General features: G+C 45.1%; 1 protein-coding gene and 1 non-coding gene across 3 annotated transcripts in view; both read left to right on the top strand.

The window, feature by feature from the left end:
- Positions 1-8,415: 8,415 nt before the first annotated feature.
- Positions 8,416-8,531, top strand: LOC138639782 (U5 spliceosomal RNA). Its single transcript, XR_011313350.1, has one exon. It is a non-coding gene; the product is annotated as a U5 spliceosomal RNA (small nuclear RNA).
- A 9,999-nt stretch (positions 8,532-18,530) lies between these two features.
- The window catches only part of TMEM178A (transmembrane protein 178A), a 213,336-nt gene continuing 206,896 nt past the window's right edge, over positions 18,531-24,970 (top strand). Inside the window, exon 1 of one of the 2 annotated variants that reach the window (XM_069769026.1) lies at positions 18,531-19,617. In XM_069769026.1, the coding sequence (XP_069625127.1) occupies positions 19,197-19,617 (421 nt within the window). In that variant the 5' untranslated portion in view covers positions 18,531-19,196. The remainder of the gene's footprint in view (positions 19,618-24,970) is intronic. The other variant, XM_069769027.1, reaches the window with a different exon arrangement.

The raw sequence follows: 24,970 nt of genomic DNA, 5'->3' as shown, positions 1-24,970 counted from the left end.
GAAGACAATCTTTAATAGGCAACGCATCTGGGTTCCAGCACCGCCAGCTGGTTCTCGGCAGTGTTCTTGTCACAGGTACTCCCTCGTGCCAAGCCTGGTTTCAGCACCGTCAGCTGTTTCCGGGTTGTGTCAAGCTCACTGAGACGCCTATGCTTGCCCCGTCGTGGTGCGGTCGGGTTAGCCAACTCCAGGGTGCCTCCAGTTTAGGAGCTTCCTATGTGGGCTGCGTGAACTGGTAGTCAAGGCTGGTTCTGTAGTGCCAGTAGGCCCAGCTCCCCCTGTAGGACTGTTGGGGTTCGGTAACTGCGGCTGCCTCGCGGCCTAGCTGTTCTCTCCTCTCCTGTGGGCCTTGGGGTCCACCACCTGGTTCCAGCACCGTCAGCTGGTTCCGGGCCGAGCCTTTGGCTTAGGTGCCTCCTCCTGGATATCCGAGTTCCGCCAACGTCAGGCGGTCCTTGGTAGTGCTTTTAAGCGCGGGCACCTACAGCTTAGTAACCGGGTTCCAGCACCGCCAGCTGGTCCTCGGTCGTGCCATTGGCTCTTGCACACTGGGGCAACGCATCTGGGTTCCAGCACCGCCAGCTGGTTCTCGGCAGTGTTCTTGTCACAGGTACTCCCTCGTGCCAAGCCTGGTTTCAGCACCGTCAGCTGTTTCTGGGTTGTGTCAAGCTCACTGAGACGCCTATGCTTGCCCCGTCGTGGTGCGGTCGGGTTAGCCAACTCCAGGGTGCCTCCAGTTTAGGAGCTTCCTATGTGGGCTGCGTGAACTGGTAGTCAAGGCTGGTTCTGTAGTGCCAGTAGGCCCAGCTCCCCCTGTAGGACTGTTGGGGTTCGGTAACTGCGGCTGCCTCGCGGCCTAGCTGTTCTCTCCTCTCCTGTGGGCCTTGGGGTCCACCACCTGGTTCCAGCACCGTCAGCTGGTTCCAGGCCGAGCCTTTGGCTTAGGTGCCTCCTCCTGGGTATCCGAGTTCCGCCAACGTCAGGCGGTCCTTGGTAGTGCTTTTAAGCGCGGGCACCTACAGCTTAGTAACCGGGTTCCAGCACCGCCAGCTGGTCCTCGGTCGTGCCATTGGCTCTTGCACACTGGGGCAACGCATCTGGGTTCCAGCACCGCCAGCTGGTTCTCGGCAGTGTTCTTGTCACAGGTACTCCCTCGTGCCAAGCCTGGTTTCAGCACCGTCAGCTGTTTCCGGGTTGTGTCAAGCTCACTGAGACGCCTATGCTTGCCCCGTCGTGGTGCGGTCGGGTTAGCCAACTCCAGGGTGCCTCCAGTTTAGGAGCTTCCTATGTGGGCTGCGTGAACTGGTAGTCAAGGCTGGTTCTGTAGTGCCAGTAGGCCCAGCTCCCCCTGTAGGACTGTTGGGGTTCGGTAACTGCGGCTGCCTCGCGGCCTAGCTGTTCTCTCCTCTCCTGTGGGCCTTGGGGTCCACCACCTGGTTCCAGCACCGTCAGCTGGTTCCGGGCCAAGCCTTTGGCTTAGGTGCCTCCTTCTGGGTATCCGAGTTCCGCCAACGTCAGGTGGTCCTTGGTAGTGCTTTTAAGCGCGGGCACCTACAGCTTAGTAACCGGGTTCCAGCACCGCCAGCTGGTCCTCGGTCGTGCCATTGGCTCTTGCACACTGGGGCAACGCATCTGGGTTCCAGCACCGCCAGCTGGTTCTCGGCAGTGTTCTTGTCACAGGTACTCCCTCGTGCCAAGCCTGGTTTCAGCACCGTCAGCTGTTTCCGGGTTGTGTCAAGCTCACTGAGACGCCTATGCTTGCCCCGTCGTGGTGCGGTCGGGTTAGCCAACTCCAGGGTGCCTCCAGTTTAGGAGCTTCCTATGTGGGCTGCGTGAACTGGTAGTCAAGGCTGGTTCTGTAGTGCCAGTAGGCCCAGCTCCCCCTGTAGGACTGTTGGGGTTCGGTAACTGCGGCTGCCTCGCGGCCTAGCTGTTCTCTCCTCTCCTGTGGGCCTTGGGGTCCACCACCTGGTTCCAGCACCGTCAGCTGGTTCCAGGCCGAGCCTTTGGCTTAGGTGCCTCCTCCTGGGTATCCGAGTTCCGCCAACGTCAGGCGGTCCTTGGTAGTGCTTTTAAGCGCGGGCACCTACAGCTTAGTAACCGGGTTCCAGCAGCGCCAGCTGGTCCTCGGTCGTGCCATTGGCTCTTGCACACTGGGGCAACGCATCTGGGTTCCAGCACCGCCAGCTGGTTCTCGGCAGTGTTCTTGTCACAGGTACTCCCTCGTGCCAAGCCTGGTTTCAGCACCGTCAGCTGTTTCCGGGTTGTGTCAAGCTCACTGAGACGCCTATGCTTGCCCCGTCGTGGTGCGGTCGGGTTAGCCAACTCCAGGGTGCCTCCAGTTTAGGAGCTTCCTATGTGGGCTGCGTGAACTGGTAGTCAAGGCTGGTTCTGTAGTGCCAGTAGGCCCAGCTCCCCCTGTAGGACTGTTGGGGTTCGGTAACTGCGGCTGCCTCGCGGCCTAGCTGTTCTCTCCTCTCCTGTGGGCCTTGGGGTCCACCACCTGGTTCCAGCACCGTCAGCTGGTTCCAGGCCGAGCCTTTGGCTTAGGTGCCTCCTCCTGGGTATCCGAGTTCCGCCAACGTCAGGCGGTCCTTGGTAGTGCTTTTAAGCGCGGGCACCTACAGCTTAGTAACCGGGTTCCAGCACCGCCAGCTGGTCCTCGGTCGTGCCATTGGCTCTTGCACACTGGGGCAACGCATCTGGGTTCCAGCACCGCCAGCTGGTTCTCGGCAGTGTTCTTGTCACAGGTACTCCCTCGTGCCAAGCCTGGTTTCAGCACCGTCAGCTGTTTCCGGGTTGTGTCAAGCTCACTGAGACGCCTATGCTTGCCCCGTCGTGGTGCGGTCGGGTTAGCCAACTCCAGGGTGCCTCCAGTTTAGGAGCTTCCTATGTGGGCTGCGTGAACTGGTAGTCAAGGCTGGTTCTGTAGTGCCAGTAGGCCCAGCTCCCCCTGTAGGACTGTTGGGGTTCGGTAACTGCGGCTGCCTCGCGGCCTAGCTGTTCTCTCCTCTCCTGTGGGCCTTGGGGTCCACCACCTGGTTCCAGCACCGTCAGCTGGTTCCGGGCCGAGCCTTTGGCTTAGGTGCCTCCTCCTGGGTATCCGAGTTCCGCCAACGTCAGGCGGTCCTTGGTAGTGCTTTTAAGCGCGGGCACCTACAGCTTAGTAACCGTGTTCCAGCACCGCCAGCTGGTCCTCGGTCGTGCCATTGGCTCTTGCACACTGGGGCAACGCATCTGGGTTCCAGCACCGCCAGCTGGTTCTTGGCAGTGTTCTTGTCACAGGTACTCCCTCGTGCCAAGCCTGGTTTCAGCACCGTCAGCTGTTTCCGGGTTGTGTCAAGCTCACTGAGACGCCTATGCTTGCCCCGTCGTGGTGCGGTCGGGTTAGCCAACTCCAGGGTGCCTCCAGTTTAGGAGCTTCCTATGTGGGCTGCGTGAACTGGTAGTCAAGGCTGGTTCTGTAGTGCCAGTAGGCCCAGCTCCCCCTGTAGGACTGTTGGGGTTCGGTAACTGCGGCTGCCTCGCGGCCTAGCTGTTCTCTCCTCTCCTGTGGGCCTTGGGGTCCACCACCTGGTTCCAGCACCGTCAGCTGGTTCCAGGCCGAGCCTTTGGCTTAGGTGCCTCCTCCTGGGTATCCGAGTTCCGCCAACGTCAGGCGGTCCTTGGTAGTGCTTTTAAGCGCGGGCACCTACAGCTTAGTAACCGGGTTCCAGCACCGCCAGCTGGTCCTCGGTCGTGCCATTGGCTCTTGCACACTGGGGCAACGCATCTGGGTTCCAGCACCGCCAGCTGGTTCTCGGCAGTGTTCTTGTCACAGGTACTCCCTCGTGCCAAGCCTGGTTTCAGCACCGTCAGCTGTTTCTGGGTTGTGTCAAGCTCACTGAGACGCCTATGCTTGCCCCGTCGTGGTGCGGTCGGGTTAGCCAACTCCAGGGTGCCTCCAGTTTAGGAGCTTCCTATGTGGGCTGCGTGAACTGGTAGTCAAGGCTGGTTCTGTAGTGCCAGTAGGCCCAGCTCCCCCTGTAGGACTGTTGGGGTTCGGTAACTGCGGCTGCCTCGCGGCCTAGCTGTTCTCTCCTCTCCTGTGGGCCTTGGGGTCCACCACCTGGTTCCATCACCGTCAGCTGGTTCCAGGCCGAGCCTTTGGCTTAGGTGCCTCCTCCTGGGTATCCGAGTTCCGCCAACGTCAGGCGGTCCTTGGTAGTGCTTTTAAGCGCGGGCACCTACAGCTTAGTAACCGGGTTCCAGCACCGCCAGCTGGTCCTCGGTCGTGCCATTGGCTCTTGCACACTGGGGCAACGCATCTGGGTTCCAGCACCGCCAGCTGGTTCTCGGCAGTGTTCTTGTCACAGGTACTCCCTCGTGCCAAGCCTGGTTTCAGCACCGTCAGCTGTTTCCGGGTTGTGTCAAGCTCACTGAGACGCCTATGCTTGCCCCGTCGTGGTGCGGTCGGGTTAGCCAACTCCAGGGTGCCTCCAGTTTAGGAGCTTCCTATGTGGGCTGCGTGAACTGGTAGTCAAGGCTGGTTCTGTAGTGCCAGTAGGCCCAGCTCCCCCTGTAGGACTGTTGGGGTTCGGTAACTGCGGCTGCCTCGCGGCCTAGCTGTTCTCTCCTCTCCTGTGGGCCTTGGGGTCCACCACCTGGTTCCAGCACCGTCAGCTGGTTCCGGGCCGAGCCTTTGGCTTAGGTGCCTCCTCCTGGGTATCCGAGTTCCGCCAACGTCAGGCGGTCCTTGGTAGTGCTTTTAAGCGCGGGCACCTACAGCTTAGTAACCGTGTTCCAGCACCGTCAGCTGGTCCTCGGTCGTGCCATTGGCTCTTGCACACTGGGGCAACGCATCTGGGTTCCAGCACCGCCAGCTGGTTCTCGGCAGTGTTTTTGTCACAGGTACTCCCTCGTGCCAAACCTGGTTTCAGCACCGTCAGCTGTTTCCGGGGTGTGTCAAACTCGCTGAGACGCCTATGTTTGCCCCGTCGTGTTGCAGTCGGGTTAGCCAACTCCAGGGTGCCTCCAGTTTAGGAGCTTCCTATGTGGGCTGCATGAACTGGTAGTCAAGGCTGGTTCTGTAGTGCCAGTACGCCCAGCTCCCCCTGTAGGACTGTTGGGGTTCGGTAACTGCGGCTGCCTCGCGGCCTAGCTGTTCTCTCCTCTCCTGTGGGCCTTCGGGTCCACCACCTGGTTCCAGCACCGTCAGCTGGTTCTCGGCAGTGTCTTTTGCTCTTGTACCTTCTGCTCCCCATCCTGGTTCCAGTACCGTCAGCTGGTTCTCGGCAGTGTCTTTTGCTCTTGGACCTTCGGCTACCCATCCGGGTTCCAGTACCGTCAGCTGGTTCTCGGCAGTGTCTTTTGCTCTTGTACCTTCTGCTCCCCATCCTGGTTCCAGTAACGTCAGCTGGTTCCGGGCAGAGCCTTTGGCTTAGGTGCCTCCTTCTGGGTATCCGAGTTCCGCCAACGCCAGGCGGTCCTTGGTAGTGCTTTTTAGCACGGGTACCTCCTGCTTAGTAACCGGGTTCCAGTAACGTCAGCTGGTCCTCGGTAGTTCCATAGGCTCTTGAACCTTCGGGTAGCCATCCGAGTTCCAGTTCCATCAGCTGGTTCTTGGCATTTTCTCAGCCTTCTTGCACCTTCTGCTACATTTCCAAGTTTAAGACCCTAAAGTCAACGACCCGGAAGACCACCCCGATGACGACGACCCGGAAGACCACCCCGATGACGACGACGACGACCCGGAAGACCACCCCGATGACGACGGCGGAGACGACGACGGCGGAGACGACGACGGCTGAGACGACGACGGCGGAGATGACGACACTGGAGACGACGACCCTGGAGACGACGACATGGAAGACCGAGAAGCAGAAGAACAAGAGGCTGCAGAACAAAGAGCAGAAGAACATTAAGCATAAGACTTAATATCAGAGCAAAAGATATTATCTAAATTATATGCAGAAGAAGACTAAGCAGTGTATGGGGGTGAGTCCGTTCCTCCTCGTGGTGCCCCTGGATAAAGCCTGATGCTGCAGGCCAAACTGAACGCGGACAAATGTAACTTTTGTGACTGGCAGAACGGAAGGTGTAATCTTCCAACTTTTATAGATAACAACTACGGGAATGCCTGTCACAAATGAGAATATGATGAAGAAGTAGAATAGGAAGAATAATAACAGTGGAATAAAAAGAATATGTAGAATAGGAAGAATAATAATAGTTGAATAAAATGAATATGAAGAATGTAATAAAAAAAAAAATAGGTAGAAGATGAAGAAGAAGATGAATAAGGTGAAGAAGAAGTTGATGTCAAAGATGCTGATGATGATGAAGATGAAAGTGTGGGAAAAGTAAAAAAAAAAAGAAAAAAAAGAAGGGGAAGGGCGTGGAATAGTGAAACATCAATATCTGACAAAATAAAAAAAAATTTACATACTCAATATCTTTTTCACTCCGAACGTCTTAAAAAAAAACAAAAACATGCTATTCTATTTGATTGGGCTAAACCTCATTGCCTTTAAAGGGAACCCGTCACCTGAATTTGGCGGGACCAGTTTTGGGTCATATGGGCGGAGTTTTCAGGTGTTTGATTCACCCTTTCCTTACCCGCTGGCTGCATGCTGGCCGCAATATTGAATTGAAGTTCATTCTATGTCCTCCGTAGTACACGCCTGCGAAAGGTAATCTTGCATTGCGCAGGCGTGTACTACGGAGTACAGAGAATGAACTTCAATCCAATATTTCGGCCAGCATGCAGCCAGCGGGTAAGGAAAGGGTGAATCAAACACCTGAAAACTCCGCCCATATGACCCAAAACTGGTCCCGCCAAATTCAGCTGACAGGTTCCCTTTAATGTCTCCGCCACCTCCCACAATACATCCTACATTATTCTTAGTTGTTTTCCTTGATGTAGAATGAACCTACAAGGAAAGAAAGGGTTTATTTTAATTCCGATATTTTGGTCCCATTGACTTGCATTGGGATCGGGTATCGGTATCGGCGATATCCGATATTTTTTGAATATCGGCCGATCCCAACCGATACCGATACTTTCCGATATCGGAAGGTATCGCTCAACACTAGTGGTGAGTTTTCCTTTAATGTAAGTCTTCAAACAGAGACTGGATAGACATATGTGAGGGATGATTTAGTGAATCCTTCATTGAGCAGGGGGTTGGACCAGATGACCCAGGAGGTCACTTCCAACTCTACCATTCTATGATTCTATGGTATAAAAGAAGCACAATATGCATTAAGATACTTACAATACACAGCCAAATAATATCCAGATTACTAGTGGCTCTCTTAGAACACAATTAGTATAATTGGACTTCAAAAAATATTGGCTACACCACGATCTTGGCGATGTCAGCATTTTCTGTCTGTGCCATTGCATTGCATTGAATAAGCCCACAAGACCCCTTCCTGTGAATGAAAACCTGATATGGATGGAGATAGACAGTGACCACTGATTTTTTTCTCCCTAACTAAAGAGTGGCAGGCTGAAAATCAATGGTTGACTTTTTAGCCCTGTAAAGCTGTTCCTATGACAGTGAAATAAATTCAGATGACTTTATTTTTTATATCACAGAAAAACATAACGTTAGCTAATGTTCTTTTCAGCATAATATTTTTCTCTGTTATTCTGTATCATTGTTTTTACAGAAAATAGAGAAACATTTCTTTTAACAACCCTATTGATTTTAATGCCACAAGCAGACTATGTTCATTTAGGAAATTCTTCAGTGTATAATAGTAAAGCCTGATGTGTTTTTTTTTATCAGAATGGAAAGTCACTGCGAACAGCAGCCCTTGCTTGGGAGAATTAAGTGCCAGAACTAGATTAGGGTTGATGGGAACACTGACTCCACCTAAGGCCGGGATCACACATGCGAGAAACACGTCCGTGTCTCGCATGTGAAACCCAAGCTCTGGTGCCGGCACTCCAGAGCGGAGCATGCGGCCGCATAGGAACACATGGAGCCGCACGCTCCGCTCTGGAGTGCCGGCGCCAGAGCTGGGGTTTCACATGCGAGACACGGACGTGTTTCTCGCATGTGTGATCCCGGCCTAAGACTCTATCACGGCCACACATAGGAGAGAAATCTTTACATGTAGAAAGTTCTGTTCTTTAAAAGTCTACGGGAATGGGTAAGTTACTTCCTTATTCTTTAAAAAGGAGTCATATGCATTTGTGTCCATTAGTAGACCTATCAACTGGAAGGGAGGGCTTTACCCCCTTTACCCCCCAAGGTGGTTTGCACGTTAATGACCGGGCCAATTTTTGCAATTCTGAACACTGTCACTATATGAGGTAATAACTCTGGAATGTTTCAACGGATCCCACTGATTCTGAGACTGCTCTTTCGTGACATATTGTACTTCAAGACAGTGGTAAAATTTCTTCGATATAACTTGCCCAGGATACTCTGGCTTCTCTTGAGAACATAAAAATCTTTCACCTTTCACTAAAGATTTCTGTGGAGCGGAGCAAAACTGAGTTTTGTGGCAATTTTTGCATGCTCCAGCTTGCTGGAGCTTCCTTAATTGGGTTCAACAACAGAATTAGGGAATGGGTGGGTGGGGTTTCGGTGGGAGACTGAAACTTGCACTTATTTGTGTAAAAAAATTACATTTGGAGAACATTTGGAAAATTTTGCAATTTTAAAACTTGAATTCTTGTGCCCTTAAATCAGAAAGATACAGCTCTGGCAAAAATTAAGAGACCACTGCAAAATGTTCAGTTTATCTGATTTTTCTCTTTATAGGTATATTTTTGAGCAAAAATGTAAATTGGTCTTTTAGTCTATAAACTTATGACATGTCTCCGAAATTTCCAAGCAATAAGTTTTGTATTTTTTTCTGACAAAGAAAAATGGTCAAAATTAAAAAAGAAAGCCAGTGCTTTCAGACCTCAAATAATGCAAAGAAAACAAGTTCATAATCATTTAGAAACAACAATACTAATGTTTTAACTCAAGAAGAGTTCAGAAATCAAAATTTTGTGGAATAACCATGATTTTTAACCTCTTTCTGCCATCGGAAGGAATAGTACGTTCGATGGCAGAACCACCGCTTTGATGCGGTCTCCGGCGGTGAGCCCGTATCAAAGCCGGGACATGTCAGCTGTTTTGAACAACTGACATGTGCCCACAATAGGAGCGGGTGGAATTGTGATCCGACCCTGCCTATTAACTAGTTAAAAACCACTGTCAAACTCTGACAGCGGCATTTAACAAGCGCTTCTGGCCATCCGGACAGAAATGCGCACACCAATGACCCTCGTCATGTGATCAGGGGTCATCGGTGCGTCAGCATAACAACCAGAGGTCTCCTGCAGACCTCTATGGTTGTTGATGCCGGATTGCTATGAGCGCCACCCCGTGGTCGGTTCTCATAGCAATGCTGCAATTCTACAACATAGGGGCAATCTGAGCATCGCCTCTATGTAGCAGAAGTGATCAAGATGTGGCAGCTTCTAGACTCCCATTGGGGCTGTTAAAGCATGCCAAAAAGAAAAAAATGTTTTTATATATATGAAAAAAAAAATACATATAAAAGTCTAAATCACCCCCTTTTGGCCCCATTCAAAATAAAACAATTAAAAAAATGAAACCTGATCTAGCATTAAAAAAGGATGAACCTGATCGCTAAACGTTGTAGCAAGAAAACAAGTCAAAATGCCAGAATTACGTTTTTTGGTCACAGCGACATTGCATTAAAATGCAATAATGGGAGATGAAAACAATGTATCCACACCAAAATAGTATCAATAAAAATGTCAGCTCGGCATGCAAAAAATAAGCCCCCACCCAACCACTGATCATGAAAAATGGAGACGCTATGGGTAACAGAAAATTGCTCAATTTTTTTTTTTTAACAAAGTTTGGAATTTTTTTTCACCACTTAGATAAAAATGAATCTAGACATTGTTTGGTGTCTATGAACTCGTAATGACCTGAAGAATCATAATGCCACACCAGTTTTAGCATTTAGTTAACCTAGCAAAAAAGCCAAACAAAAAACAAGTTTGGGATTGGACTTTTTTGCAATTTCACCGCACTTGGAAATTTTTCCCATTTTCTTATACACGTCATGGTAAAACCAATGGTGTTGTTCAAATGTACATCTTGTCCTGCAAAAAATAAGCCCTCACATGTCCATATTAATGGAAAAATAAAAAAGTTATTGCTTTTTGAAGGAGGGGAGCAAAAAAAAAAAAAAAAACAACGAAAAAAGCCACCAGTCTTTCACACTGCTTCTGGCGCAAAAATTTAAGCAGTTCTTCTTTGTTTGATGGCTTGTGCCTATCCATCATCCTCTTGATTACATTCCAGAGGTTTTCAATGAGGTAATAATAATAATAATAATAATAAAAAAGTAAAAAAGGTTCAGGTCTGGAGATTGGGCTGCCAATGACAGGGTTTTGATGTGGTGCTCTCTTAGTTTTCGCCAGAGCTGTATATATATATATATATATATATATATATATATATATATATATATATATATATAATATATAATTGCCTAGAATACTACTTCCTGCAATTTGTGCCAACTTCCGTGGCTTTGTCCGGATCTAATGTCCGGAGCTAATGTCCGGAGCTAATGTCCGGAGCTAATGTCCGGAGATTAATTGCCTAGAATACTACTTCCTGCAATTTCTGCCAACTTCCGTGGCTTTGTCCGGAGCTAATGTCCGGAGCTAATGTCCGGAGCTAATGTCCGGAGCTAATGTCCGGAGATAAGTGACGTCAACAGTGTCCAGTGTCTGATTGGTTGCCGCCTGCTGCGAGCGACCAATCAGAAACGTGCCGTACTGTGACACACTCCGCCCGCCATTTTGGTGTGATTTTTGAATTTTTACCTCACAGCAAGTTTCTACTGCGTGGAGGCGGGCCCAGTGACGTTGCTCTTCAAGCTCCTGCCGAATTTCGTCAAAAAAATGATAATACCATTTACCAAAACTATATATATTTAGTTGTGAAGTGGTTCAGTGACATTTTCACACCAATTTTGAACTTTTGTTTGGTGTTTTCTCCATATACTGCCTATTATTTTTGTTCTTTCTTACTATTATTTATTAATTGTATTATTCTTACATTTGAATAAATAAAGTATATATGGATTCTAGACTCCCGATTCTTTAGAGTCGGGCTGCCATCTAGTATATACAGTGGGGCAAAAAAGTATTTAGTCAGTCAGCAATGGTGCAAGTTCCACCACTTAAAAAGATGAGAGGCGTCTGTAATTTATATCATAGGTAGACCTCAACTATGGGAGACAAACTGAGAAAAAAAAATCCAGAAAATCACATTGTCTGTTTTTTTAACAATTTATTTGCATATTATGGTGGGAAATAAGTATTTGGTCAGAAACAAACAATCAAGATTTCTGGCTCTCACAGACCTGTAACTTCTTCTTTAAGAGTCTCCTCTTTCCTCCACTCATTACCTGTAGTAATGGCACCTGTTTAAACTTATCAGTATAAAAAGACACCTGTGCACACCCTCAAACAGTCTGACTCCAAACTCCACTATGGTGAAGACCAAAGAGCTGTCAAAGGACACCAGAAACAAAATTGTAGCCCTGCACCAGGCTGGGAAGGCTGAATCTGCAATAGCCAACCAGCTTGGAGTGAAGAAATCAACAGTGGGAGCAATAATTAGAAAATGGATGACATACAAGACCACTGATAATCTCCCTCGATCTGGGGCTCCACGCAAAATCCCACCCCGTGGGGTCAGAATGATCACAAGAACGGTGAGCAAAAATCCCAGAACCACGCGGGGGGACCTAGTGAATGAACTGCAGAGAGCTGGGACCAATGTAACAAGGCCTACCATAAGTAACACACTACGTCACCATGGACTCAGATCCTGCAGTGCCAGACGTGTCCCACTGCTTAAGCCAGTACATGTGCGGGCCCGTCTGAAGTTTGCTAGAGAGCATTTGGATGATCCAGAGGAGTTTTGGGAGAATGTCCTATGGTCTGATGATACCAAACTGGAACTGTTTGGTAGAAACACAACTTGTCGTGTTTGGAGGAAAAAGAATACTGAGTTGCATCCATCAAACACCATACCTGCTGTAAAGCATGGTGGTGGAAACATCATGCTTTGGGGCTGTTTCTCTGCAAAGGGGCCAGGACGACTGATCCGGGTACATGAAAGAATGAATGGGGCCATGTATCGTGAGATTTTGAGTGCAAACCTCCTTCCATCAGCAAGGGCATTGAAGATGAAACGTGGCTGGGTCTTTCAACATGACAATGATCCAAAGCACACCGCCAGGGCAACGAAGGAGTGGCTTTGTAAGAAGCATTTCAAGGTCCTGGAGTGGCCTAGCCAGTCTCCAGATCTCAACCCTATAGAAAACCTTTGGAGGGAGTTGAAATTCCATGTTGCCAAGCGAAAAGCCAAAAACATCACTGCCCTAGAGGAGATCTGCATGGAGGAATGGGCCAACATACCAACAACAGTGTGTGGCAACCTTGTGAAGACTTACAGAAAACGTTTGACCTCTGTCATTGCCAACAAAGGATATATTACAAAGTATTGAAATGAAATTTTGTTTCTGACCAAATACTTATTTTCCACCATAATATGCAAATAAATTGTTAAAAAAACAGACAATATGATTTTCTGGATTTTTTTTTCTCAGTTTGTCTCCCATAGTTGAGGTCTACCTATGATGTAAATTACAGATGCCTCTCATCTTTTTAAGTGGTGGAACTTGCACTATTGCTGACTGACTAAATACTTTTTTGCCCCACTGTATATATATATATATATATATATATATATATGTGTATATATACAGTACAGACCAAAAGTTTGGACACACCTTCTCATTTAAAGATTTTTCTGTATTTTCAGGACTATGAAAATTGTAAATTCACACTGAAGGCATCAAAACTTTAAATTATCACATGTGGAATTATATACTTAAAAAAGGGTGAAACAACTGAAAATATGTCTTATATTCTAGGTTCTTAAAAGTAGCCACCTTTTGCTTTGATGACTACTTTGAACATTGTTGGCATTCTCTTGATGAGCTTCAAGAGGTAGTCACCGGAAATGATATTCACTTCACAGGTGTGCCCTGTCAGGTTTAATAAGTTGGATTTCTTGCCTTATAAATGGGGTTGGGACCATCAGTTGTATTGAGCAGAAGTCTGGTGGATACACAGCTGATAGTCCTACTTAATAGACTGTTAGAATTTGTATTATGGCAAGAAAAAAGCAGCTAAGTAAAGAAAAAAGAGTGGCCATCATTACTTTAAGAAATGAAGGTCAGTCTTTCCGAAAAATTGGGAAAACTGTGAAAGTGTCCCCAAGTGCAGTTGCAAAAATCATCAAGCGCTACAAAGAAACTGGCTCACATGAGGACCGCCCCAGGAAAGGAAGACCAAGAGTCACCTCTGTTTCTGAGGATAAGTTTATCCGAGTCACCAGCCTCAGAAATCGCAGGTTAACAGCAGCTCAGATTAGAGACCAAGTCAATGCCACACAGAATTCTAGCAGCAGACACATCTCTACAACAATTGTTAAGAGGAGACTTTGTGCAGCAGGCCTTCATGGTAAAATAGCTGCTAGGAAACCACTGCTAAGGACAGGCAACAAGCAGAAGAGACTTGTTTGGGCTAAAGAACACAAGGGATGGACATTAGACCAGTGGAAATCTGTGCTTTCGTCTGATGAGTCCAAATTTGAGATCATTGGTTCCAACCACCGTGTCTTTGTGCGACGCAGAAAAGGTGAACGGATGGACTCTATATGCCTGGTTCCCACTGTGAAGCATGGAGTGTGATGGTGTGGGGGTGTTTTGCTGGTGACATTATTGGGGATTTATTCAAAAATTGAAGGCATACTGAACCAGCATGGCTACCACAGCATCTTGCAGCGGCATGCTATTCCATCCAGTTTGCGTTTAGTTGGACCATCATTTATTTTTCAACAGGACAATGACCCTAAACACACCTCCAGGCTGTGTAAGGGCTATTTGACCAAGAAGGAGAGTGATGGGGTGCTACACCAGATGACCTGGCCTCCACAGTCACCAGACCTGAACCCAATCGAGATAGTTTGGGGTGAGCTGGACTGCAGAGTGAAGGAAAAAGGGCCAACAAGTACTAAGCATCTCTGGGAACTTCTTCAAGATTGTTGGAAGTCCATTCCCGGTGACTACCTCTTGAGGCTCATCAAGAGAATGCCAAGAGTGTGCAAAGCAGTCATCAAAGCAAAAGGTGGCTACTTTGAAGAACCTAGAATATAAGACATATTTTCAGTTGTTTCACACTTTTTTGTTAAGTACCGTATATACTCGAGTATAAGCCGAGATTTTCAGCCCAAATTTTTGGGCTGAAAGTGCCCCTCTCGGCTTGTACTCGAGTCACGGTCGGCGGCAGGGTCGGCGGGTGAGGGGGAGAGAGGTCTGAGGCATACTTACCTGCTCCCGGCGCTCCTGCGCTCCCCCTGCCCGTCCCACGGTCTTCGGGTGCCGCAGCTCTTCCCCTGTTCAGCGCTCACATGGGACCGCTCATTAAACTTATGAATATGGACTCCACTCCCATAGGGGTGTAGCCGCATATTCATTCCTCTAATGAGCGGTGCCAGTGACCGCTGACAGAGGAAGAGGCTGCGGCACCCGAAGACCAGCTGTCCGGGAGAAGGAGCGGGACGCCGGGAGCAGGTAAGTATTACATATTCACCTGTCTGCATTCCACCCGCCGGGCGCCGCTCCGTCTTCCCGTCCTCTGGCTTTGACTGTTCAGGTCAGAGGGCGCGATGACGTACTAGTGTGCGCGCCGCCCTCTGCTTGAACAGTCAGCGCGGAGAGATGCCGAGATGGGACGCTGAGGAGCTGTGGCAGCGAGAGGTGAGTATGGCATTTTTTTTTAATTGCAGCAGCTGCAGCATTATACATACCGGTAGCACAGTTTTATATGGCACATCTATGGGGCAATAATGAACGGTGCAGAGCACTATATGGCAGAGCTTTCTATGGCACATCTATGGGGCAATAATGAACGGTGCAGAGTACTATATGGCAGAGCTTTCTATGGCACATCTATGGGACCATGCTGAACGGTGCAGAGCACTATATGGCAGAGCTTTCTATGGCACATCTATGGGGCAATAATGAACGGTGCAGAGCACTATATGGCACAGCTTTATATGACACATCTATGGGGCAATAATGAACGGTGCAGAGCACTATATGGCACAGCTTTATATGGCACATCTATGGGGCAATAATGAACGGTGCAGAGCACTATATGGCACAGCTTTATATGGCACATCTATGGGGCAATAATGAACGGTGCAGAGTACTATATGGCAGAGCTTTCTATGGCACATCTATGGGACCATGCTGAATGGTGCAGAGCACTATATGGCAGAGCTTTCTATGGCACATCTATGGGGCAATAATGAACGGTGCAGAGTACTATATGGCAGAGCTTTCTATGGCACATCTATGGGACCATGCTGAACGGTGCAGAGCACTATATGGCAGAGCTTTCTATGGCACATCTATGGGGCAATAATGAACGGTGCAGAGCACTATATGGCACAGCTTTATATGGCACATCTATGGGGCAATAATGAACGGTGCAGAGCACTATATGGCACAGCTTTATATGGCACATCTATGGGGCAATAATGAACGGTGCAGAGCACTATATGGCACAGCTTTATATGGCACATCTATGGGACAATAATGAATGGTGCAGAGCACTATATGGCACAGTTTTATATGGCACATCTATGGGGCTATAATGAACAATATGGAGCATTATATGTGGCACAGCTTTATATGGAGCATCTATGGGGCAATAATGAACAGTATGGAGCATTATATGTGGCACAGCTTTATACGGAGCATCTTATGGGGCAATAATGAACGGTATGGAGCATCTATTTTTATTTTTGAAATTTACCGCTAGCTGCTGCATTTCCTACCCTAGGCTTATACTCGAGTCAATAATTTTTCCCAGTTTTTTGTGGCAAAATTAGGGGGGTCGGCTTATACTCGGGTCGGCTTATACTCGAGTATATACGGTATATAATTCCACATGTGTTAATTCATAGTTTTGATGCCTTCAGTGTGAATTTACAATTTTCATAGTCATGAAAATACAGAAAAATCTTTAAATGACAAGGTGTGTCCAAACTTTTGGTCTGTACTGTATATAGTATTGACTACCTCTTCATCCAATAATTTCCACAATTTTATGTGTTTAAAAAAATATTCCTTGCTGAAATAATCTTATAATTGTGCCCCTGCTATGTACTGTGTAAAGGTCGTGTCTAACTAGAAAGGAAAATGGTCTGATCATACCACATCTGGGTGAGGATGTAATAAAGTATACAGACATTACAGCACTGAATGGCAAATAATTATTTGAGGTCAAGCATTTTTAAAAAACAGTCAGAGAAATACTTTATCTCACAAAAAGAATCAGCTGTAACACCGTGCTGTCCTATCTGTACGCTTTCTTTTGCTTCCTCCCCTGCCCAGGAGCTGTGGTATGATCAGACCATGTCCCTGTACGGTCAGACACGGCCATTACACAGTACACAGCAGGGGAACATTTATAAGATCATCTCAGCACAGGAACATTTTATTTAGCACATGCAATTGTGGAAATTATTAATGTTCCAAAATGTATTGCTTAAAATAAACTTTAAAATTAACTTTGTTCCTGGGAAAACCTTCTTTAAGTAATTTACCTACCCACATTTTTTGCACCCCAAAAAATGGAGAGAATTATTATGCTTCCTGAGTGTACAGTACCCTCACCAAGCCTGTTTTCAGAGTACCCTCTCCCTCCCCCCAAAAAATAAAGTTTTGCCTTTCTCATCCTCTGCTTCTTCCACCTACACAGTCATATCCACCATCTCCTCCTCCACTTGGGCCTCCACATCCTGGTGTAAGATTATTAAGTTATATATATTTTTGTTATTATTTATTATTTTAAGTCATTTCACTATCCACATTTGTTTGCACTGGAATTGTCCTGCTCTTACCCCCACTTAGCTTTGTTTTGCAGCCCCTTGACCCTTACTATGACCATTTTACAGTTATTTTAAAGCGCCAAAGTTCAGGTCCACATTGACTTCTATTGGATTGGAGTCAAGTTCGGATGCTGAACCAAACTTTGAACTACAGTTCCGCCGAACCCGGACATCCATAGGCCTGCTCATCCCTAATCATGAGACCAAAGTGTTACTCATTTTGCTTTGCTTCTTCTTTGATCTGCAATTCTTGCTACCTGCAAAAATGCCAAGTCATTTTGCCTTAAAGGGAACTTGTCAGCTGATTCATGCTGCCCAAATTGCAGGAAACATAAATCAGAGCCCAGCTGCAGGATTGCAGCCAAGTATATTTTAATCTGAAACGCTCTGACGTTTCAGAGTGAATACAGTGTGAAAGTCTGGCCAGACACTATAGCCAGAGACAAGACATGTCCAGCACCGTCCCTGGAAGACTTTCCCCTTTCTCGTGCCACTCCAGGTGATTGACAGGGCTCTCCTTATATCACATAATTAACGAGTGATAATATGTACATAATTTCAAACAAAATCTGTAATTCACTCAATTGCCTAAAAATGTTAATTTTTAAAACCACATAATAAACCACAATGTCTATATTCATTTGTATATACACATCATATAAAAGATATATATATCTTAACCTTCGTCCGGCTGAGTAGGTACAATTGTAACTATTCCGTTTTAAAATTGCAATAACTTTTTTTTTTCGAAAAGCCGTAGAGGGCTGAAATTTCGTGACATCTCTGCAGTTTTGGTCCAGAATATATTGGCCAAATTTCAATAAAATATATATGAAGGTACAATTGTACCTCTGCAGCCTGTTAACGTTGTAAAATGATGCAGCCTGACGAAGGTTAAATGTGTTTTTCCTTGCTCTTTATATTTTTTTTAACTTAATATAACACCTCTAAGATAGAGACGTTGGTGTTGGAAAGGAAATGACTTAACATTCTAGAAAATATGGCACGTATATGGAGATGAGGGAAAGCACATCATTTGCACTAGGTAGTTTGATAGGCAAACTCCGGAGAGTGTATCATTTTCTGTGGAGACAATATTATCACAGGATGATTGAATAAGTACTAAATCATAATCACAGTTCTTACTAGATTCCCGAATAATTCATTCTTGTATAACAATATTGATTGCCAGATTGAATAATGACGTTGACAAGTAATTACAAAATATTTCTTCTGTTTACGAAAGATTACTATGTTGGCTTTTTTTGTTTAACAACATCTATATCGTTAATATTCCAGTATTTACAGTCTTTACCAGAATTCTGTCGCTATGTTGCCGCTTGCTTGTATTTCCTCTATTCTGCATTGTTACTGATTTGTCTTTGTGACCTTGTCATACCCTGCCTAGATCTGGGAAGGGCACATGCTGTGGGGAGTAGATCATTATTGTGATTGATTAGACTGTACATTATTCATTCACTTAGCAGGTATAAATATCCTTCTACCTCTTGATTTAGAGATTTGTAACCATGCTGCATTGAAGAGAAAGATAGGGAGAGAGCAAAGAGGGAGAGATAAAGAGCTGAGGGACAGTTAGAGAGAGAGAGTATTTGAAATGTAAGGGAGATTAAAGCAAGAGAGAGATAGGGAGAGAAGAATCAGAGGAAGATAAGTAAGGGAACACAGGAGAGAGCAAGGAATGAGAGAGGAAAGGGCAGCAAGGAGAGAGGGAGAGAGAAATAATAGGAGAGTGAGAGAAGAAGTGTAGTATGGGCAGAGAGGAAGGTGGGGCAATGTAGGAAGAAATAATGTTCTGGGAAAGGAGGGAGAGGAGGGAAGATACACTGCTTGGCTGGGTAAGAAAGCTGCTGCCTGCATTCTGTTCCCGGGCAGGCTGAGAATGCAAGACACATAATAGGCTGAGTTGGATCCAGGTTCTGCACAACTCACTAGATTTTGATTGCTCAGTTGGAGACTGAAGACAGCTAGAAGTAGGTGACATGATGGTCTAGGCTATGGAGAAGAGGCATCCTGAATGTTTTGGAGGATGCAGATTGCAGAAGGGGTGGCTTAATGGTTGCAAAGGCACAACGAGGGGTGAGAGGAAAGGAGTGGGTTTCCTGAAGCCAAGCATCATGCCAGCCGGTATTGCCTTGGTGTGATGCTGCTGCTTCACAAAGAGCCATGGAGACACGGGGCTTGGTCACTGCTGTTAGCCTGGCTCTGAGCCTTCTCTCCCTGATTCTGCTGGTCATAGCTATATTTACAGACCACTGGTATGAGACAGACACTCGCAAACATAAGGAGATATGTGAGAGCCAGGGTAACTCAGACCCTACAGACCAGAAGAACAGACTCATGCCCCTCTATCAGCTGCCCTACCGTGGAGACTCCTCAAAGAACCGCAAGATGGGTCTTCTGTCACCAGCCCCAGCTGGTGGGGTAAGAGAACCAGAGGATCTACTGGAGAACTGGAGGTCTCTCCTAGGACTTGGGGTTCTGGAGTCAGACTGTGGACGCCCCCTATTCTCTACCTACTCTGGGCTGTGGAGGAAATGCTATATTATGGGAATTGACATGGACATTGACCATCTGATCCTGAAAGGTGGGCATGGTTACACAAGGTGGAATTCTGTTGTTGGTACCATGTGCACAATATTTGGCTTGGTGTGTAAGTTACATTTAGCTAGATATCTGAATATTCTTCTTTTGAAAAGTTCATAATCATTATAACTATGCCATTGTTTCTGAACATTTTTTTTTTGTAAAACATAAAAGTAAAAAAAAGTATCCACACTTTTTGACATTTATAAAAAACAGTTGCGTTATTAAAAAATGATTTGTTTAGTCAGATCAATCATTTTAATCTACTAATTTACAGCACTGAAGACTTGATTGCAGTGTATTTACACATAATCCAATAATACCCCGTGTTACTGGTAACCGTGCGTGTAAACCGGTAAAATGACAATATGTTGGACTGATTCTAAGGATGACTTATACTATTATGGCAGGAGGATGTAAATGGTGAAATGGTACAAAAGACATTATGGGTTATAGCAGCATTTATTTCTTATTGTGGTTCTAAAAAAATGTTCCTGTTGTAGAAGAGTCTAGATAAATGTCTTAATTATCAGAATGTCTGATTGGGTTAAAAATCAATACGACTGAGCTGTTCTCTTATTTAAGGCTGTGTGAATACCACGACATGGTCAAATTACTATCATCAAAGAAATTGACTAGAGCTGAGGACAAGAATTAGCTTTCTGTATGATGTAAGTCCCAATCTATCTTAGATAAAAGTCCTAGTCATCCACAAACTCAGCCAGCTGAGATGGAGGAAATGACAGCTTAAATGCAAGCCACATTCTTGTAAAAATGTACCATATATGAATCTACTTTATCACATCTAATTAGTTGCATTTATTTTATTTTTTCAATTTCTAGCCCACATCCTATCAATAACAGGATCATTTACAATTTGAACAGCCAAGTCCTTCTGTCTTAATGTGATATATCTAAGCATATTTTACTTACTAAATATTTGCAAGTGTAAATATTAATACATGTACATGAAGACTAAGATTAGTATTAAAATGGACTGTTTTTACTAGGCTGTAGATTGAAATAATCATATGTATATATGTTTATGATTTAAATGTCCGCATTTTTCTGGCATGCTTTCACTAACTGAAGACACAGGACATAACAACAATAGCCATGCAATCTGTTAGATTTCTAATTGGACCATTAATTAAAATAATAAGTTAACTGGATTGGCCTGGTTAATAAATCTTATTTTAATTAGCATAAATTGACGCAGGTCTCAAAAAACAAGACAAACTATAAAAAAAAAATATGATTCACAGTGGTCATGACAGCTCAAATTCAGATGTCATTATTGTATTAATGTATAGAGCGCTAACATATTCTGCAGATATCGTCATTCGTCACTAATATCGGTCCCTGTCACCATTGGCGCTCCCAATCTAAATTTTATTAGATTGGGAACCCAAATTATTAGAGTGTGGGACTAAACCCACACACACACAGATTGCATGCAGATGTTACCCTCGGTCACATTCAAACCCATGACGCCAATGCTAACCACTGAGCCACCATAATGCCCACATGTAGAGCCAAAATCCCATAGCTAAAGTTATAACACTTGACCATTGTGAATATGAGTAGGGCTACAAGGCGACTTATGACCAAATGGCATAAGCTTAAAATGTCGCACTGTCATAACGCAACTTATGATAGTCAACGTGGCCCGTTGTAACCAGCATGATTCCACCACTATGACACGATAGTTGGCAAAAATCCTAACTTGGTGTATTCACTATTCCATTCCATTACTTGCAATTTGAGCAATGTGGCATTCTGATCTTATGTCACACGGCCACAATTCACCGTGCAACTCTTTGCCTAACTCATAGGTTTATGTATTTGCATATGACTATTTGATTGTTATAATTAGCATCGTAAAACAGATTGTGATGTATAATGGTTGCCTAGCTGCACATCATAGATTTATTTACCAGCCATCTGCGATTTATGTAATGCTAGTGCCTAGAAAGTGTTGATACCCATAAATACTCATTGTAAGTGTATTCACACAGAATGCATCTTTGACACTCTAGAACATGAGTTAATGGACTATGCCCTGCACGCCACTGTAAACTGCAGCTGGCACCCTTAGGAAATAGAGCAGATCATTATGAGAATTGAAATAAACTAGAGGGAACCAAGGCATGTATTTATTTTGTTCCAAAAGGAAGATGAATGACACTTGTTTGCTAGTAAATGTGCTTGAATTCGAGCAATTATCCCTGGAACGACTCTTGTAGCGAGGTTACTAAAAATGGACGCTTTGCAACGCAAGAATTGACCTATAAACCTCTTTACACAATTAAACCTCGATTGTGTCACATCAATCTAATTTACCCATCGTTAATGTAGGTAATGAATAGTGTAAGTCACAATCATTATATCCATAGCTCTTTAACCCCTTTCCAGTGGTAACATTTGCTGAAGCCTTTCTAACCTCGCATAAATTAATTTGTGCGCGGATCTGCATTTTTATTTTCGAAGTCCACAGCTATGTCCATATCTTGTATACAAACACATAAAAAGGCTCCTAAGGAATAAATAGCATTCAGCAGTTCTAGAGGTTGGTACAATGTCAGTGTCCAACCTCATTTCCAATAGACAAATACAACATATAAAATATATCTTAAAAGATGTTTCATAATTATTATGATAGGAAAAGCAAGTACAAAGTTAAATTATGTTTTGTAAGTGCACAAAGAGGACGTTTTAATAACCTATTCAAAGGCAGCTATGGTATAAAAAGCTGCACTATCTGAATATATAGTCTTATCTGATGGACTGTAATTCATAGACAGATTTTTGGCGCTCAGATTTGATGTGCTTGCTGAACAGATGTATATGGGATGTATCAACATAATTGTTTAATGCCCTCCAAAAAATGCAGAAACTGCAGAAATATTGTCAGCAGTTTGGGACTTGGCATAGTTTTGTATTAATTTTCCTACGGAATGGTGGTAAACAGACTCTTTTTGGAAGCAGAGCGCATATTTATTTTATTAAGCATACAAAAGTCCCTTAGATTGCTGGATGTACACAGAGAAACACATTGCTCTCGTTTTTAGTAGTATTGTCTTTTTTTTTTTGTTTTTTGCAAAGATCTTTCCTAAGCTTTATGTTGGAAATGAATTTTGCATGCCATTTGTAAAACCAAATTGAGGTAGGCTATATTTGTGCAGATGCCAGTACTACATTTGCAAAATCAGTGCTGCCCAAAATGTAGACAATACCACTATAGCAAGAGAATAAATTGCCTTTTTTTAAAGTGTAATATTGGAAGCCAGAGAATTAGACAGATCTGGTTTATTTTGGGGGCAAAAATTCTGATTGCTAAAGCACTGTGGTTCTCCTCAAGGAGCATTTAATGGGCGATATACTCATTAATAGTCATATATTGGTTCAATGGTTAGCATTGTAGTCTTGGGGTACTGGGTTCAAATCCCACCAAGGAGAACATCTGCAAGGTGTTTGTATGTTCTCCCCGTGTTTATGTTGGTTTCTGCTCTCACTATAAAGACATAGTGATAGGGAATTTAGATTTTGAGCCCCAATGGGGCTTTGGAATTAATGGCGCTATATAAGTGAATTAAATAAATATAACTAGACAGGGAATAATGGTGTTAGAGAAATGGTTAATTTCTGTTTTGTTCCTTAAACTGAACAAAATACAAACAAAATAGTCTTATGCAAGAAGACCTATGTGTCATACTCACACACATTCTTTTGGCCTGATGTTTTTTTTCTACAATTCCCAAGGTGTTGTTTCCAAATTCTGTCTCTTAAGGTACAACAACCCAAAATTCTGTGGATTCAGCCCAATTTTTTCGAGAACTTCAACTTTTGAACCAGGTCACTCTGACATATGGAAAGTTTCCCCACATTGCTTCATGTAATCAATCTTGTGTCCCAGGATGTATTTGACAAGCAATTGTATAACTCATATTTCTGCCAAACTATTATATAATATCCCATTTCCCTTTGATCTTGCATTTTAAAAGATTAGAAATGAGCAAATCTGCTCGGGTCCCTCCTTATTTGGCAAGTTATAGCGCTTATCGAATACGCTGCAGAGGGAACCCGGCTACCTGGATCGCTCCTGCTGATCAGCTGTCCGGCGCCAACACCAACACATGCATGGAGAGCCCACCACACAGGCTCTCCATGAATGTGTTATGACAGTGAAATAGCCGTGACACATGCAGCTGCGGTGCTGGACAGCTCATCAGCCAGGATCGATCCAGGTAGCCAAGTTCCCTCTGCAGCTTATTCGGTAAGCGCTATAGCTTGCCAAATAAGGAGCGACCCGAACAGATTCGCTCATTTCTATAAAAGATCACCACATCCAATAATAAACAGAGATGATTCAGACAGACAACGGTATGTGTCTTGCTGGTTTATGCTTCATAGCTTGGGTACCTAAGACAGAGAAAGCCTGAGTAGGAATGGAAATCCCGTCTCTAACAATGGGTACAACACTCAGTAGTACATTACTGGGGTCTAAGCAACTGGTCCATAATCAATCACAGCTTTTGACAAGTCTGTAAAGCAAAATACCTTGTTTCACGATAATCTTTGTTCTCCTTTTGAGTTCTTCACTGTACATGATCCGATGCCTCCTTCTCTCCAGTTGTTAATGACATCCTCACTAAGTGACCACACTGTCTATACCTGTATTAGACAATGTATCTGTGGTCACCAGTAGTAACAGGTAGATTATTGCCTACAAGAAATCTTTGCTAGTATTTGATAGCACTGTCCGGGTATCATCTTTTGGCATGCAGTTTATTGTTACCATATGGCATTTCCAAGAGGCTTTTGACCGTGCTGCACCATTATCATGACCATATGAATAGTAGCTAGTAAGCACGTGCAACTTTGAGACCTAATGTACTTGTCAAAACCCATGTGCTTATGTGAAAAGTACAAAAAGGAATAAGAGATGACAAGTTTGTTTTATCAGTTCTTATTTTTTATCATTATTTGACTTTAATCTATTTTTTATATGGTATTTTTCGGACTATAAGACACACCGGACCATAAGACGCACCCAAAAGTTTCAGAAGGAAATTTGGGAAGAAAATTAATGTGTCAAATGGGGGTCTGTCTTACAATCCGAATTCAGTTTACCAGGGGAAATTGGCAGTGCTGGTGGAGCGTAGTCACAGGGGATGTTCGGTGGTCTGGCGATATGACTCCCGTCCCAGACTTGTGCGGCAGGTTTGGCGTGCTCTGGGATGTTGTGGCCTCCCGGAAACCCCATCCCAGGCTGGTGCGGCAGATTCAGCAGTGTTCTGTGGTGCGGGGGGCTCCCCCGGAATTTTGTGAAAGCCCGGAGCCCCCCGCACACT

The sequence above is a fragment of the Ranitomeya imitator genome, chromosome 5, assembly GCF_032444005.1.
Source record: "Ranitomeya imitator isolate aRanImi1 chromosome 5, aRanImi1.pri, whole genome shotgun sequence".
Lineage (NCBI taxonomy): Eukaryota > Metazoa > Chordata > Amphibia > Anura > Dendrobatidae > Ranitomeya > Ranitomeya imitator.
Note: the sequence above shows the minus strand (reverse complement) of the source record. Positions and strands in the feature narration are given on the sequence as shown.